The 16943-nt window shown below is 38.7% G+C and overlaps 2 protein-coding genes and 1 long non-coding RNA gene across 4 annotated transcripts in view; all 3 read right to left on the bottom strand.

The window, feature by feature from the left end:
• rin2b (Ras and Rab interactor 2b) overlaps nt 1-843 on the bottom strand; it is a 33965-nt gene extending 33122 nt beyond the window's left edge. Inside the window, exon 1 of the mRNA XM_017356561.4 lies at nt 611-843. The gene's annotated coding sequence lies outside the window, so the exon portion shown is untranslated. The remainder of the gene's footprint in view (nt 1-610) is intronic.
• A 701-nt stretch (nt 844-1544) lies between these two features.
• On the bottom strand, nt 1545-2413 carry LOC137495916 (uncharacterized). Its single transcript, XR_011015906.1, has 2 exons — nt 2376-2413; nt 1545-1708 (listed from the first exon to the last, which is right to left on the bottom strand). It is a non-coding gene; the product is annotated as an uncharacterized lncRNA (long non-coding RNA).
• A 2648-nt stretch (nt 2414-5061) lies between these two features.
• On the bottom strand, nt 5062-16033 carry dtd1 (D-aminoacyl-tRNA deacylase 1). Of its 2 annotated transcripts, XM_073952823.1 has the most exons (7): nt 15809-16033; nt 10943-13682; nt 10546-10636; nt 9810-10045; nt 8226-8323; nt 7918-8084; nt 5100-5312 (listed from the first exon to the last, which is right to left on the bottom strand). In XM_073952823.1, the coding sequence occupies exons 2-6, from the start codon at nt 10983-10985 to the stop codon at nt 7929-7931; spliced, it is 624 nt and encodes a 207-aa protein (XP_073808924.1). In that variant the 5' UTR covers nt 10986-13682; nt 15809-16033; the 3' UTR covers nt 5100-5312; nt 7918-7928.
• Nucleotides 16034-16943: the final 910 nt, after the last annotated feature.

Genomic DNA, 16943 nt, shown 5'->3' with positions numbered 1-16943 from the left:
CAGAAGAGTCTTCAGTATAAACCAAGTTTGTTAGCGCCATCATCCCACAAATAAACCATCATGAGCAATTATGACTAACTGTAACTTTGCTTTGCTGCTAAGTATTTACCAACAGCACTTTTGCTACATTAAAACAAACTGTGTTCAGATAATCCTTTATATTCTTTAGAAACAAATAAAATAAGATGACATTAAATATCTTTACATTATACTATTTAAACAACTCTAACTTATAGTAAAAGTTATTTACACATTATGTTAAAATAATTACACTAATTTGACGCAAATTTGCCCCTGACAGCTTTGTATTAGTTAAAAAATTTCTTCTATTATTTTCCTTAGTAAGACATGATAAAATATATAAATATGAAAAGCAATTCCCCGTCATAAGTAAGCTATATATAGCGTTGATAATGCAACAAATATACATATATCTAATCGTTTCATTCATCAAATCGACACAACAGTATTAAAGGAGAAATTAATTAACTTGTGTGAAAGACATTATAACGTTTAAAACAGAAAAACAAGCTAGCATACGGCGAACTGTTCTACTGTTAACTCATAATTACGCCAGACTATATAAGAAAATAATATTAAATGCGCCTACCCATGTGTGTTAGTTCCTTTCCATCAGACGACAACAGTAGCTCGGTTTGAATCCGTTAAAAGCAACACAGTCATGATCGTCCAGTGATTCTGTCGGTGTTTGTCGCGCGTCACATATGGTCACATCAAAAGTGTCGTCATATGAGGTGCCGTGTAGGATTTAAATCAAACTTTGCTTACAAACACATACATAAAACAAGTGTATAAATACAATCACATGGTAACGCTCCTTTGAGATGAACGCTCCTTTTAAACGAGCGACATCTAGCGGTCACATAATCTAATGACTTAATATTATGAACTTATTTTATAAATACATATAACTTGACATTAACTTTTTTTTCTTACCAACCCCACTTGTTTTTTTTCACAAGACAAAATTTTATTGTTGGAAACTGTGTTTTATATATATATATATATATATATATATATATATATATATATATATATATATATATATTTGACTTTTGCATGCTTGAGGAAAAGATTTGGCAAAGATTTGGGTCATTAAAAAAACTCCGACTACCAATATTATGATATAGGTTGCCTATATCTGCAGTATTCACCCTAAAACTTACTAGTAGGTTGACCTAAAACCAAAGACAACACCAATTCTTGTCTTAAGACATTTTAAGCAACTTTTTGAATAACAGTAAGTTCATGGCATGTTACATATATAGTAAATCTGCTGGTTTTAAACATACAGCATAATAATAAATACAGGTATGTAACAACCATAACATTACTCTTATGTTTTAGGACAAATTATCAACTTTTGATTACCTACACTAAATGTTGACTATTGAAGGTACATTTATAACAACTATTTATTTGTAGACTACTGTATTATCAAACCATGTTGCATACAAATGCATTCAACAGACTTAAAATGACAGTGTATTGCTGTAGAGGACAAATAAAACACGAGACAGGTGTTTAGGAAGAGTATAGTTTATTTTGTTTGACCTGCAAACTTATCTAAACAAGACAAACTCTCAGAAAACAGACCGGAAACATTATGATGCGCGCGCTCGTGGAGATAACCCGCGGTCGTCTTCAACTGTTGTCTTCAATAGTCCATCTTTGCTCAACAACTCATCTGAAAAACAAAGCAAAACATTACAACATTCAGACAAAGAGCAGAGAGCATAGAATCACCAAGAGGCGATACTCTAGTGCAATTTGGGAAACAATAACGCGCTTTTTGAATACATTGAATAAAAACAAAGCCGCTGTTTGCCATTGCGACAGCAATGATATCCAATGCACGAGCGATCGCTTTCACTTCAAAATGGCGGAATCTGTTGCTCTTGGTCATCCTAGGCTCTTTGCATAGTTAAATCATAACAGTTATCATGGTTTCTATTTCAAACTATAGTAAACTAAAGTTTGAAACTATAGTTTAAAATAGAAGATGAGTGGGCCTCGCTACTCCCACCCACCATAACCCTCGCAGCGAGGACCCACTACCGGCCCCCCGTGTTTCCCTGAGGGTCCTCGGGGGTTGTTTGTTCCCTGCCTAGGGCTCAAAGGCCGCCTCGCCCCAGGGAGTGCACGGAAAGACCGGGCGCCAGGCCGTGCCAGTATTCACTGGATGTTGCTCGGCGGCACATTTCGAGCAACAAACACGTAATATTCTTCGCGATATTGCGTTTATGTACGCAAACCGCAAGGAACTACAGCACAGACGGGCCCGGGTGAAGCATCACGAAGCGGACTTCGTGAGTTTGGCGTAGCTCCACTCGTACCGTCGGTATTGAACTCACCTTGGTCAAGTACAAACAGCTACACCGGGCGAACTGACAACGCTGACTCAGAGCACACGAGCTTTATAGAAATGCATATGCAAATGTTTACAAGGCACGTCACTGTTGTCTCGTTGCCATGGCGAGCGCTGAGGAGGGCTCACCTGATTGGAGCACAGAGACTGGGGAATTTGCGTCACGGCTAGTTGCCGTCTGCTGTTGACAAAAATATCTTAAATATAATAAATATATATTTTTACATTTTTGGTGCTGTGTAATATTCTGGGATGCAGTAGAATATGGAGACAGATTAATATAATTGGATATATGCCGAGCTTGTGTTGTTCCCATACTTATAAACTTCCGGTGACCGGTTATTGTGAGTTTTTTTCCATTTTATACGGTTCCTTTTACAGCATTGATGTTGTGATGCAATTAAAATACATTCAGTTAAATAAACTTTGGCATTCATTTAGTTTTTCAAGCGTAAAACGAGACAAATGACCCTTTACTCGCACTCGGCCGTCATAATCAGCAGACTAGCGCAGACGCTCCATTGAATACAATGAGGTAAAATAAATGTTCATATTATAAAGACATGGCGGGGGAAATGTAATTTAATGCAGTGCTTCTTGTACAATCTGAGACCCACTTTATATCGGATATCACTCAGCCAGTGGAGATCGCTGATTTTTAAAGAAAACAGACCTTAAACATGCTGATTTTTCCTTTGGCAGTTTGCTGGAAGCGCTTAACCCAGGTTACTGACAAATTAAAAGTCCTATTAGCATGCTTCAGCATATACCCTAAAATCCCAGAATGTCTTTCGAAAAAGAGTACGGGTTTAACCCCAGCACCCTGGCCAGACCTACCCACTGGCCTCTGTCCTTCATGGCCTCGCAACCCTCCCCATATCATAATTGGCTTTATCACTCTGTTCTCTCTCTGTGGTGTGCGGTCTGGTGGAAAACTATAAGGTGCCGTGTAGGATTTAAATCAAACTTTGCTTACAAACACATACATAAAACACGTGTATATACACCTATAAATTACTCGCATATACACCTATACTACTGCATGTTCGAAACAACATGAATGAAACTTGTGTATATACATATAAACTTGACGCATGAATACACCCACATACACACGCACATACATATAAACTTGATCCTCACATAAACACCCACATTAACACACGCACATACATATAAACTTGCTGCATGCAAACCCACCTATACACACTCGCATATACATATAAACTTGATCTATGCATATACACCCATAAACTCTCACATAAGATTATAAACTTGATGTGTGCATAAACACCCAAATGACACTTGTGCAAACATACAAAATAAAATTCTCAAACATATATACAGTTTGTTGTGTATATACATATATGCAAGTGATTTCATATGTGTATGCATGAATTTTCACAGTAAAAGGAAGTTATTTCATTTTTAAAGGAAGTTGTATAATTTCAATGTAAAAGTCCTTTGAGTGTAATAACATACACATAATAATAAGATTATTATTTGTAATGAATCAGCATATACATATATATATATATATATATATATATATATATATATATATATATATATATATATATTTTTTTTTTTTTTTTTAATATACATATATTGTAATATCACCAATCTGTTAAAATAATCTTAATATGCAACGCTAAAAACAATAATTTTCTTAATTTTATACATCTTGTATGGAATATTAATACCCACTGTACAGTCACATTCAAAAGATGAAATGTATAAATGTATACACTCATCGGCCATTTTATTGTGTACACCTGTCCAACTGCTCGATAACGCAGATTGCTAATCAGCCAATTACATGGCAGGTCAAGACGACCTGCTGCAGTTTTGCTGCAGGGGATTTAAGTGACTTTGAACATGACATGGTTGTTGGTGCCAGACAGGCTGGTGTGAGTATTTCAGAAACTGCTGATCTACTGGGATTTTCACGCGCAACCATCTCTAGGGTTTACAGAGAATGGTCCGAAATAGAGAAAATATCCAATAAGCGGTATTTCTGTCGGTGCAAATACAAAGCCAGAGATCAGAGGAGAATGGCCAGACTGGTTCTAGCAGATAGAAAGGCAACAGTAACTCAAATAAGCACTTGTTTCAACTGAGATATGCAGAAGAGCATCTCTGAATGCACAACAGATCCAACCTTGAGGCAGATGGGCTACAGCAGCAGAAGACCACACCGGGTGCCACTCCTGTCAGTAAAGAACAGGACACTGAGGCTACAATTGGCACAGACTCACCAAAATTGAACAATAGAAGATTGGAAAAATGTTGCCTGGTCTGATGAGTCTTGATTTCTGCTGCATTAAGATGGTACGGTCAGAATTTGGCATCAACAACATGAAAGCATGGATCCATCCTGCCTTGTATCAACGGTTCAGGCTGGTGGTGGTGTAATGGTGTGGGGGATATTTTCTTGGCACACTTTAAGCCTATTAGTACCAATTGAGCATTGTGTCAACACCACAGCCTACCTGAGTATTGTTGCAGACCATGTCCATCCCTTTATGACCACAGTGTACCATCTCCTGATGGCTACTTCTGAAAGCAAAAGGGTGTCCAAACCGGTACTACTAAGCTATACCTAATAAAGTGGCCGGTGAGTGTATATTATATCTAGTCATCCAAGAAGCAAAAATAACCAGCAGATTTTTTTTTCCAATTGTTTTTTTTTTCTTAATTTTTATTAAAACACATCACAGAGATGTATACATTTAATAAATAAGATGTCATTGTAAACATTCAGATGTGCCTGAGTCTTTTGTCCACGGGTGTTTGTGGAGCTGCCACTTGTTCTTGAGTTTATATACAATCCAAGCTTCAGAAGAAGATAAGAATGGGCATTAATATGGACATTTGAGGGGGACAGAAAGAAACCAGCAGTCCTCTAAAAGCTGAACCCATCCTGAAAACATGAAAGAAATACAATGAGGAGACTGTGCTATTAAGTGCCAGTAATTCAGTTCTATACAGAAAAAAAGTAACATAAATCATGAGTATATGCATACTTCTGAACAAGATTTGTTTTCGTCTCTAAATAAAGGCTAAGTTTGGACTATTAGTGAAAATCTAATAGATGTCTAACAATTAGGGCTGCGCAATATATTGTTTCAGCATCAATATTGCAATGTGTTTTACTATAATTGAGTAAATGTTTATCATTTGCATCTGTTTTTAAGGCATGTGACTGTGTAAGCAAGTGAAAAATGAGAATCTGCTGACTGAAACCAATATTTTCTGAAAACTCCAGCCAGGGTGAAGATTTTGTCATTGCTGGGTTTACACCAAATGCAGAAGACATTTGCGTATTCCGCATTGTTCGACCGATGGACATGGATCGTTTATGTCGACTTGTACCAGACTACTCGCAAAAATACTAAATTCTCCATTTGGTGTGAATCCAGCATAAAAGTGTCATGGTCTCCACCTGTTGGTTCGGCGTGCCTTAATTTGCATCCCAGTGCGTTTTTCCGTTATCATGTGGATGGAGATTTTTTAAACCAAAAGTGGGTATACCTTATAATTTTTGGAACAGAGAACTTTCTACATATTTTGGTTTACTTTGTTCGAAAATGTATCCTTGTAAAGTGGATTAATGAAGAACCCCCCAGTTTAAATCAATGGCTGCTTGCAGTCTGCAAAATAATCCCACTTGAGGCTTTCTCCACAGCTCTGAAGAACAAACCTTTCCTATTTTATCTGACCTGGGACCCTTTCTTTGATTATCTAGAAACCTCTAAGTCTCTAAGATTAAAGGCTTGTCTTTTAGACTCAGCCTGGACAAAAGAAATGTAATAACCTTTTTGCAATATAATTTTGTATTTTTTGTCATTATTATTTTAATTATTATTATTATTTATTTGTTGTTTATTCAATTATAATTTAATCTTATTTACTATTATTAATAAGTTTTTTATTTGATTTTTTCTCATGTGGGGGTCAGAATTCAAATGACATGTATGACAGATATTATCTTCTTATTCAATGTAATTTTCTGACATGTTTTTGCACTACAAATGTTCAATAAAATATATTTGAAAAAAAAAAAAGTGGGGAAGTCTGTTTATAAAAATACCTGTGTACGTGTGTGCTTTTTAGTGGGTTTTCACCTTTAATTGTACAGGACAGTGGAGGAATGTATTGGGGGCAGAAAGAGGGAAAGAGTCGGCAAAGGGCCTCAGGCCGGGAATCGAACTGTATGTCTCGAACTATCCGCTTGTTAAGTGTGAAATCATGCGAAGTGGCTTCCGGGTCCAATCGCCCGGTTAAGCTGTATGGGGAGACTCATCAAATGGAAATAATAAACGTTTATGAAACGATGTATTATTTTCTAAAATCACAATTGCAATATAGATCTCCATGCCTAATATCCGATGGCCAGAAAGTGATACATTTGTAAAAGATTTTTTTAAATTTTGGTATTTGTGATGCAGCAAGTCCAGAGACTGTTGTTTACACCATGATTTTTAGAAAATTCACTTTAAAGGGTGATATGACTAAAAAGTGGCCATATGAGATGAGCAGCGGCTTGGACCCAGAAACAGTATTCTATACATGACGACTCAACAAGCGGATATGGTGCAATATGTCAGCGCACTTAACCACTAGGCTATTAGTGCTGACAGACAGGTCACTTTTGACCCTGAAAGATGAACAGTGTATACAGAATTCTAGGACAACAGGATGGTTAAATACTGAAGATACAGTTGGGGAAATAAATATTATACACCCCCATTTTTCTTAGAAAACATATTTCTAAAAATGCTGTTGTCTTGAAATTTTCAGAGTGTTGGTAAGAGCCAAATAAATTTATATATGCAAAGAAAACAAAACAAAAATTAGTTTAAAAATGAAGTTATGTGTAATAAAATGAAATGACGCAGGGGAAAAGTATTGAACAAATGAAGAAAGGGAGGTGTAGAAAGGCAGTGACAGACCAGACAGCAGCTGAAATCTCTCAGTAGTTCTTCAGCACCCTCTGCCCTTCCTCAGTGTAAATCAACATCAGCTGCTTCAGTCCAACATCTTCATTAGCAAGATGATGAAGTAGAAACCAGGGTTGACATTTCAGCAGGACAATGATCCAAAACATCAAAAGAAACTCTCAAATGCTTTCAGAGAAAGAAAATCAAGCTGTGGAATGGCCCAGCCAATCACCTGACTTAAATCCAATAGAAAACACAAAATAGATGTCAGATTTGATTGATGAGATCCGAAGATCCTTCAAGACACTCTGTTGAAGTCAGTACTTTCTCCATGTGTCATTCTATTGTTATTAAACATATTTAATTATTCATATTGTTTTTGGTTTGCTTTATTTTTATGTTTTTATTGTTTGGGTTTTACCAAAACTTGGTTCAATTCCATGTCAACAGCTTCTTTAGAAATATTATTTCCGCGAAAAAAACATGACATGGACAATAATAATTTCCCCCACTGTATACTGAATACTTAACAAGAACAACAACAAAACAAAAAGTAATAGTCAAAGTGTGCATGGATGTGTTCACCGTGAGTTTGTCTATGGTTCTCGTTCAGAAGACACGTCTCCCTCGGCTCCGCTGCTGGCGCTGGGATCTACTTTTGACCGTTGCGCTGCCTTCTCTCTGCTTGAGTCGGACGGCCCTTTTGACCGTGTTTTCTCTTTCCTCTGCTGTTGCTTCTCTTGTTTGGACAGCTGAGAAATGAAGAAAGAACAACAGCCAAACTGTTCTATGTCCCAAAACAATTTATGCTGTATTAAGAACAATCAAGAAATTTCATAATGCTCTCGAAGATGATGGAAAGGCATCGATATAGTCAAATAAATGCTGGATACCAGTTTGGGGTCTGTAGGGGCAGGAGGAGACTCCAGCTGAATGGTCACAGGTCCGTCGTTTTGAATCAGCACCTGCATTTTTGCTCCAAACTGCCCGTCTGAAACACAAAGCTGCAAACTAAATATTGGGTTGTGGTGAAAATTCAATTTCAAAAATGCATCGCTATTTACTATTGCTCTAGTCTGCTTTCTAACAGAAGATGGCACAATACGCTAGTCTTTAACAGCAGAGGGCGCTCTAGGCTGGATTATAACAGAAGATGGCATGCTATGCTCTTGTTTAACAGCAGAGGATGCACTAGGCTGGATTCTAACAGAAGACGGTGCTCTAGGCTAGCGTTTAACAGCAGGTGGCACTCTAGGCTAGTTTTTAACAACACACGTTGCACTAGACTAGTTTTTAAGAGCAGACAACGCTCTAGGCTAGTTTTAACAGCAGATGGTCCTCTAGGCTAAGTTTTAACAGCAGATGCTGCTCTAGGCACGTTTTTAACAGCAGACGACGCTCTAGGCTAGTTTTTAACAGCAGATGGTGCTCTAGGCTAATTTTTAACAGCAGATGCTGCTCTAGGCACGTTTTTAACAGCAGACGACGCTCTAGGCATGTTTTTAACAGCAGACGACGCTCTAGGCTAGTTTTTAACAGCAGGTGGTGCTCTAGGCTTGTTTTAAGTGTAATGCTCTAGGCTAGTTTTTAACAACAGGCGGTGCTCCAGGCTAGTTTTTAACAGCAGACAGCGCTCTAGGCTATTTTTTAACAGCAGACAGCGCTCTAGGCTAGTTTTTAACAGCAGGCGGTGCTCTAGGCTAGTTTTTAACAGCAGACGGCGCTTTAGGCTAGTTTTTAACAGCAGATGGAGCTCTAGGCTAGTGTTTAACAGCAGACGGCACTCTAGGCTAGTGTTTAACAGCAGAGGGAGCTCTAGGCTAGTTTTTAACAGCAGACGGTACTCTAGACTAGTGTTTAACAGCAGACGGCACTCTAGGCTAGTGTTTAACAGCAGACGGAGCTCTAGGCTAGTTTTTAACAGCAGACGGTACTCTAGACTAGTGTTTTACAGCAGATGGAGCTCTAGACTAGTTTTTAACAGCAGACAGCGCTCTAGGCTAGTGTTTAACAGCAGATGAAGCTCTAGGCTAGTTTTTAACAACACACGGCGCTCTAGGTTAGTGTTTAACAGCAGATGGAGCTCTAGGCTAGTTTTTTACAGCAGACGGCGCTCAAGGGTAGTTTTAACAGCAGATGGCGCTCTAGGGTAGTTTTTAACAGCACACTGTGCTCTAGGCTAATTTTAACAGCAAATGATGCTCTACGCTAGCTTAAAACAACCGACGGCAGTCTAGGCTAGTTTTTAACATCAGACAGTGCTCTGGGCTAGCTTTTAACAGCAAATGGTGCTCTAGGCTACAGTTTAACCGCAGACATTGCTCTACGTTAGCGTTTAACAGCAGACAGCGCTCTAGGCTAGCGTTTAACAACAGTAGGCAATCAAAGTTAGATTTTAACAGCAGACAGTATATAAGGCTAGCTTTAAACAGCAGATGGCGCTCAAGGAGAGAAAAAAAGAGAGAATCACAGCTGACCTTTAATGAGTTCTGGTTTGTAGGTTTCTCTAAGCTGCTCCAGCATGTTGTTGTAGAAGGGTTGTGCCAGTTCAGCAGGCATGGCAGCGTGATAGTCAGGTTTGTTTCCCTTGAGGAGACACTGCAGAGTGAACTGACTCACACACAGCACCTCCAGCTCCCCGTCCATCACACTGCGGCTCCAGGCACGGCCGTTCTCATCCTCAAAAACACGCAAGTTCAGAATCTTGCGAACCCTGAGGAAAAACATCACACTGATCAGACGAACAGAACAACTTCTGATGAGAGAGAAGCATGATCATTCTGTACAACATCTCTTGCGTTTTATGCAGGGATGAAAAACCTGTTAAATAAATGTGCACATTTTTGCATTTACTATAACTATGTCATAATCATTAATTGATTATTATTATTAATAGTAGTAGACAACCTTATTATTTAACCATTTTACCTAATTACTAGCCCTAAACTGCTCCTGCCCCAAACTTCTTTTGTAATGTGTTGCAGGTCTGAATGACAGGAAAGGGTGTATATTTACAATTAAAGTTAACCAGACGAATCATATATTTTTTTAATTATTAATTAATATTAATAGTATTATTGTTGCTATTATTTTTTTATTATTATTAATTTTGTTTTATTACCATACTTATTTTTAATTTTATTTCAATATGATTTTTATTCACATTATTTTAATTATATTTAATGTTCACATTGTCTGCAATTAAATGCTTACATGTAGTCCACATCCTTCTGAGTGTCCTCCACTGAGATGCCGAGTAAAACACAGAGTCCTCTGCCGATGGAGCTGATCTGCTCCTCTCCAACTGTTTCAGAAAGTACAGGGCTGACGTCATCGTGTACAGTAAACCGATATGCGTGCTTAAAATCATATTTTAGGCTCACAGGCACATCTGAACTCGACTAACTTCAATGTTGTTAAAATGTACATTTTATATGAGATGTTGTTGAGCTGGATGAGCGTGTTAAAGTGTGCATGACAGCAGTGTAGTGTGTATGAGCAAGCCTGTACACCTCTTTCATCATAATTTCCATGAATGAACAGTAAATATTAGAAGAAGCGTTCGACTGACAACAGTATTGACTGTGTAATTTGCAATTTTGTGTCGTACCTGTTACGCTCGCTCTTGTTACTCTTTGAATGATCGCCTTCATTGTTTTGGTCTCCAATCAATCACGTGTAACACTCGAACACCTCAATCTTCCGGTTTCTGTGAAGCCCCGCCTCTTTGAACGTGCGTGCGCAATGACGCGTGTGCCTCTTGTGGAGTGGACAAGCGCAAAGAAGGAGTGAATAATGTTTATACGGTCTGGTAAAAGCATTTTTTTCAGGATTTTACCACTTTAAACATATTTCTGATTTTTTTTCAACTATTAAAGCACAACAAGCAACTTTAAATGCACGAGGCTTCAGTGTTGCCAACTTAGCAATTTTGTTGCTAGATTTAGCAACTTTTCAAACTACCCTAGCAACTGTTAAAATAAGCACCTAGCAACAAATTTAGCAATTTTTTAACATTCATTTGGCTACTTTTAGCAGTTTTTAAAAAGTGACTCAGAGCAGTGGCTACGGGCTTCACTCAATACATAGATATATACATTAAATGTCGTCTACCCTGATGTTGTCTATTAGAAGGAATGCGTCAATAGAGCCGCCATTTTAGTACAGGGTAGCGCTCCTTTGCAATGAATGCAGGACCAAGCTGAAGTGGAGGATTGTGGCCATCCAGAGCCAGAGAAATACACATATACACATATATCTATGATCGGGAGTTTTCCCGGAGGTCAGTATGCAATTATTTATTTTTAATTACAAAACTTATCATTTTACATCACTTTTCTACATTGATGGATAAGTGATCGCACAGGCATTCCTGACAAAAAGCGTGTGTTTGTGTGTATGGAAATGTACTATCCACCCTCCCTGTTAAATTTGATCTAATCATGTCCTGAAACACACCCCCTCTCCTGCTTTCACTTTTCATTCCAACAAAGGGAGCGATTTGTTTGTGAATGAATCTCTGTCGAACGACTCCTTCACTAGCCGACAATACAAGTTACTTGCACCACAGGATCTTGTCATATTTCTTTTGCATTGTTTGCTGATTTTATTCAACAAATCTAGCATAAGTCCAGTGTTTAGTGTGAGTTGGTGCTACTTTGCCTCATGGTGAATGCAGTAAGTGACGGTATTATCATCAATAAAATTACCTGTTTAGCACAAAAGTTCAGAACATACAAAAACGTAAAAAACTAAATCTTACGTATGAAATGTTTTGCATTTATGCTTTGTTTTCTTTGTTTGCTCGTTACTACACCTGTAGACAGCGCTAAAATTCAGCATCTTCACGTAGTAACACTGTCTTGACTATGACACTTGTCCTGGGAGCACTGTACAAATATGGTGGCACTATTGACGCATGCTCAGGGTCCTTATGCGATATCAAGTGTATATATCTATAAGGGGGGGGGGGGGGGATGGGGGGAGCTGTCGCAGACGCCACCCTCTCTATTCTGCCGCCCTAGACCCTAATATAACTGAGGTCGCAGGTGGTTAGGGTAGTGTCGCGGACGCTGCCCTTGACGCGGATATAACTGAGGGCGCGGGTAGTGAAGGTAGTGTCGTGGACACTGCCCTCTCTATTCTGCCGCCCTAGACGCGGATATAACTAAGGGCGCCGGTCGTGAGGGTAGTGTCGGGGACGCCATCCTCTCTATTCTGCCGCCCTAAGCAATAGTATCTGGATGCAGCCTTTATGATGCAAGCTGAGACTGCATCACTCAGCGATGCAATGTCAGACACAATGCATTCAAATGGAGCTAGTGACGTCACTGTGACGGGTAGGGTTAGGTGAGCCTATTAAAAAGTATTGGATGCAGCCCAGATTGCACTGCACCAGGTCTGCAGTCAGACCCCTCTTGCCCTAGGCGGCCGCCTAGGTCACCTCTATGGACCCGCCGGCCCTGTCCGCGACACATCAATTCACTCCCCCCTCAGACACAATCCCCTACCCCCCCACTCCATTCTGCAAAACCCCTATGTTATCTCTCTCTCTCCTCTGGCACCATGCCGGATCTGTAACCTCATTCTGTTCCAGGACCTCGCAATTTACAAATTAAGCACTGAGCACATGGTACACTTTACACTAAAAGTTCTTTTCAGAACCTTCAGGACAAAAAGTGCTCACAGAAATCCATCAAAACTACTTTGTTTTACCCCAGTGTCAATTATTTAACTATAAAATGCTGCAATATTTCTTAATAGGTTTTCGTTCTGTTGGAAAGGCTTCAAAAAGTTACATTTTAAACTTGTTTTACTGGATGTGCTATTTTCAAGTTTATAATTGACCTGTTTTCTTCCGTTTCTTTTTTTTGGGGACTGAAAAAAACCTAATAATCAACTGTACCTATTTCTAAAAAAACACCTAACTGGCACTCAAACCTAAATAGTGTAATTCACTAATAAACCCACAACTTAAAGGCTTAAATAAGGCAACTTGATATTTAATTTGCCAGTTATCTTAACAGACGCTTTACTCAAAAGATGACCATCAAGATGCAATTTTGTTGCCCGAGAGCTTCATTTCTCTTAGTTGAAACCAAGGATGAGATTATTGTCCCAAAACATTAATTTATCCAAACATTTTGTCTGGAAAAAAGTCTATTTGAGTTCTTCATCATCTGTTTTATTCTCTGGAGGGCTGTCATTTCTAGACCTGAAGGGGTTAAGAAGCCTGGTGTGATATTCCACAGTGCCAGCACGTTGGATGACGGTGGTCTCCGTGAAAGCTGTTGTACGTTTCTCTACAATTGTGGTGTCCTCGTCACTGTTTTTGGTGGAGGTGGTTTCTTCTAAAAAAAGAGAGAAAAACAACAAAATACTGTTACATCACATGCCTACAGTTTCCAATAACAGCATTATTATTGCTTTAGTCTAATAACAGAGCAGATTGTGGAACAACAACATTATTTATACACACGTAAACTTTATTTATTTAACAACATACTTCAGATTGCACATAATACAGTTATATATACACTGTAAAAATTTATGGAAAAAAAGCCATGACTACAATAGTTTATTTTCTTTAATGTTACTTATTTTAATAGGTTAAGCAGGTTTCAGCTACATTTGATAAGTTATGCAAAGTTCAACAGAGTATTTTTAGTCAGTTTGATTGATATAAGTTGAGATGACAAGAAAGGTTAATTCAACAAAAAAAAAAAAAAACAATTGCCACCAAGATTTTTTTCTACAGTGCACAATATTGTATATTTAGTAATATACACTCACCGGCACTTTATTAGGTACACCTGTTTAATTGCTCATTAACAGCAGTTCTGTGGACGCAAATGCCTTGTTGATGCCCGAGGTCAGCGGAAAATGGCCAGGCTGGTTCCAGCTGATAGAAAGGCAACAGTAACTCAAATAAGCACTCATTACAACCGAGGTCTGCAGAAGAACATCTCTGAACGCACAACACGTCCAACCTTGAGGCAGATGGGCTACAGCAGCAGAAGACCACACCGGGTGCCACTTCTGCGGCTAAGAGCAGGAAACTGAGGCTACAATTCACACAGGCTCACCAAAATTGCACAATAGAAGATTTAGAGAAACGTTGCCTAGTCAGATGAGTCTCAATTTTTGCTGCGATACTTGGATGGTAGCGTCAGAATTTGGCCTCAACAACATGAAAGCATGGATGCATCCTGCCGTGTATCAATGGTTCAGGCTGCTGCTGGTGGTTTAATGGTGTGGGGGATATTTTCTTGGCACACTTTGGGCCCATTAGTACCAACTGAGCATCATGTCAACGCCACAGCCTACCTGAGTATTATTGCTGACCATGTCCATCCCTTTATGATCACAGTAGACCCATCTTCTGATGGCTACTTTCAGCAGGATAACTTGAACATGAGTACACTGTACTCAAATGGCCTCAACAGTTACCAGATCTCAACCCAATAGAGCACCTTTGGGATGTGGTGGAACGGGAGATTCACATCATGGATGTGCAGCCAGCACAGCTGAGGAATATTTCTAGTACCTTGTTGAATACATGCCACAAACGATTAAGGCAATTCTGAAGGCATAAGGAAGTCCAACCTGGTACCCTAAGGTGTACCTAATAAAGTGGCCGACGACTGTAGATGTACATTTGTCAGTTTGTATGTTTTTACTCTCTATTTTACTTCTTATTTTAAAAATTCCTTTATTATTTGTGTTTTCCTCTTGTCACTGTCATTCTGTTGGTCTAAAAGAGATACAGCTGCAGATGCTCACATCAATATAGCATCATTTTACTGACTGCCAAACAATAATGAATATTTTTACACCACTGTGAAGTTTAGCTGTAATAAAACAATATTTAGTGGGTAATTTAATAAATAATATGACACTTGGTATAATGACAGTTTTAGGTTACTGTGATGGTTGGGTGTAGTGCAACAATAGTCAATAAAATACAATTAATGGGTAGTTTCGTATATTCAAAAAGCAAGAAGGTCGCTGTTTCGAGCCTCAGCTGGGTCAATTGGCATTTCTGTGTGGAGTTTGCATGTTCTCTCTGCGTTTGCGCAAGTTTCCTCCTGGTACTCCGGTTTCCCCCACAAGAATGTGTGTAAGGACGTTTCACAGTGATGGGTTACGACTGGAATGCCATCCGCTGTGTAAAACAATTGCTGGACAAGTTGGCGGTTCGTTTAGCGATGTCGACCCCTGATTAATAAAAGGATCAAACCTAAAAGAAAATGAATGAATGAATGAATGAATAAACGTCCGGCCGCAGCTGTATCCCTTCTAGAAACGTCTGTCACGAAAACAAACTCCTAACACGCGTTATAAAGATCTTTATGGTCATTAAATTGCAGTGATACATTGTAAAACTATACCTAAACATAATTATCTTCCCCTGGAGATTAATTTAACATTTTCACAAGTCACATATGATGTATGCTGCCCCACGGTTATACTTCACCTGGAAGAGAAGGCTTTTTTTTGTATGAGTAAAAGCAATAACCAAGCAAGGTCCAAGTACCCATAGCATAAAGCATTGACGCGCGCCGGTGCCATTTTACATGATCCATTATCGTCAATCTGTAATGTAATCTTAAATTTTAATTTCAGGCTACATTGACAAAAATAAACATAAATATAGCTATATTCTCAAGGACGCCGCCATGTTAAAACATGCCTCTATGTCGTCACTTCCTTGTTAGGGTATGACCAGTCAGAACGGGAGTGATGGAAGGATACATTCTTATTACTATTGTATTAACTGCTGGTGACGTTTTTTAATTAATTACCTAGATTAATTACAACAAAATTATATTTAAAAGTGTAATCATTCAGATAAAATGATTGTTAAAACACATAAGGGGCGTCACGGTGGCGCAGTGGGTGGCACGATCGCCTCACAGCAAGAAGGTTGCTGATTCGAGCCCCGGCTGAATCAGTTACATTACAGCGTGGAGTTTGCATGTTCTTGTGTTCGCGTGGGTTTTCTCCGGGTGCTCGGTTTCCCCCAGTCCAAATACATGCAGTATGGTTGAATGAAATAAGCTACATCAGCCGTAATCTATGTGTGAAAGAGTGTTTATGGGTTGCGGCTGGAAGGGCATCCGCTGCGTAAAACATATGCTGTATGAGTTGGCGGTTCATTCCGCTGTGGCAACCCAAGATTAATAAAGGCACTAAGCCGAAAAAATAAAATGAATGAATTTGTTAAAACACTGGCTGAAGCGGAATATAAAAGAAAGCTCACGTGGTGCCTGTTACTTTTCTCCGCGCTGTTCAAGAGCAACTAATCAGATGTTTTTGATTATTTGACGGTTTGTTTGCACATAATTAATTCATAACGTTTTATATACATTCTAGAGAAAATAACTCACTGTTATAATTATACTTTAAAAAGTGTACAGTTTAGACACTAAAATGACTGATTTTTTTTAGTTTCGACGAACTATTGCTATAAATGTCCACTAAAGGGCGCAAGACGCAATTATATTCATGTATGAGCAGCAAAGAAAACGTTTGCTTTTATATTTGTGCTATTTGAATTCCTTAAATCTTCAGAGATGTCGCCTATTACATTTTATAGTGGACTTTCTCGT

The sequence above is a fragment of the Danio rerio genome, chromosome 6 (genome assembly GCF_049306965.1).
Source record: "Danio rerio strain Tuebingen ecotype United States chromosome 6, GRCz12tu, whole genome shotgun sequence".
NCBI classification, from domain to species: domain Eukaryota; kingdom Metazoa; phylum Chordata; class Actinopteri; order Cypriniformes; family Danionidae; genus Danio; species Danio rerio.
Note: the sequence above shows the minus strand (reverse complement) of the source record. Positions and strands in the feature narration are given on the sequence as shown.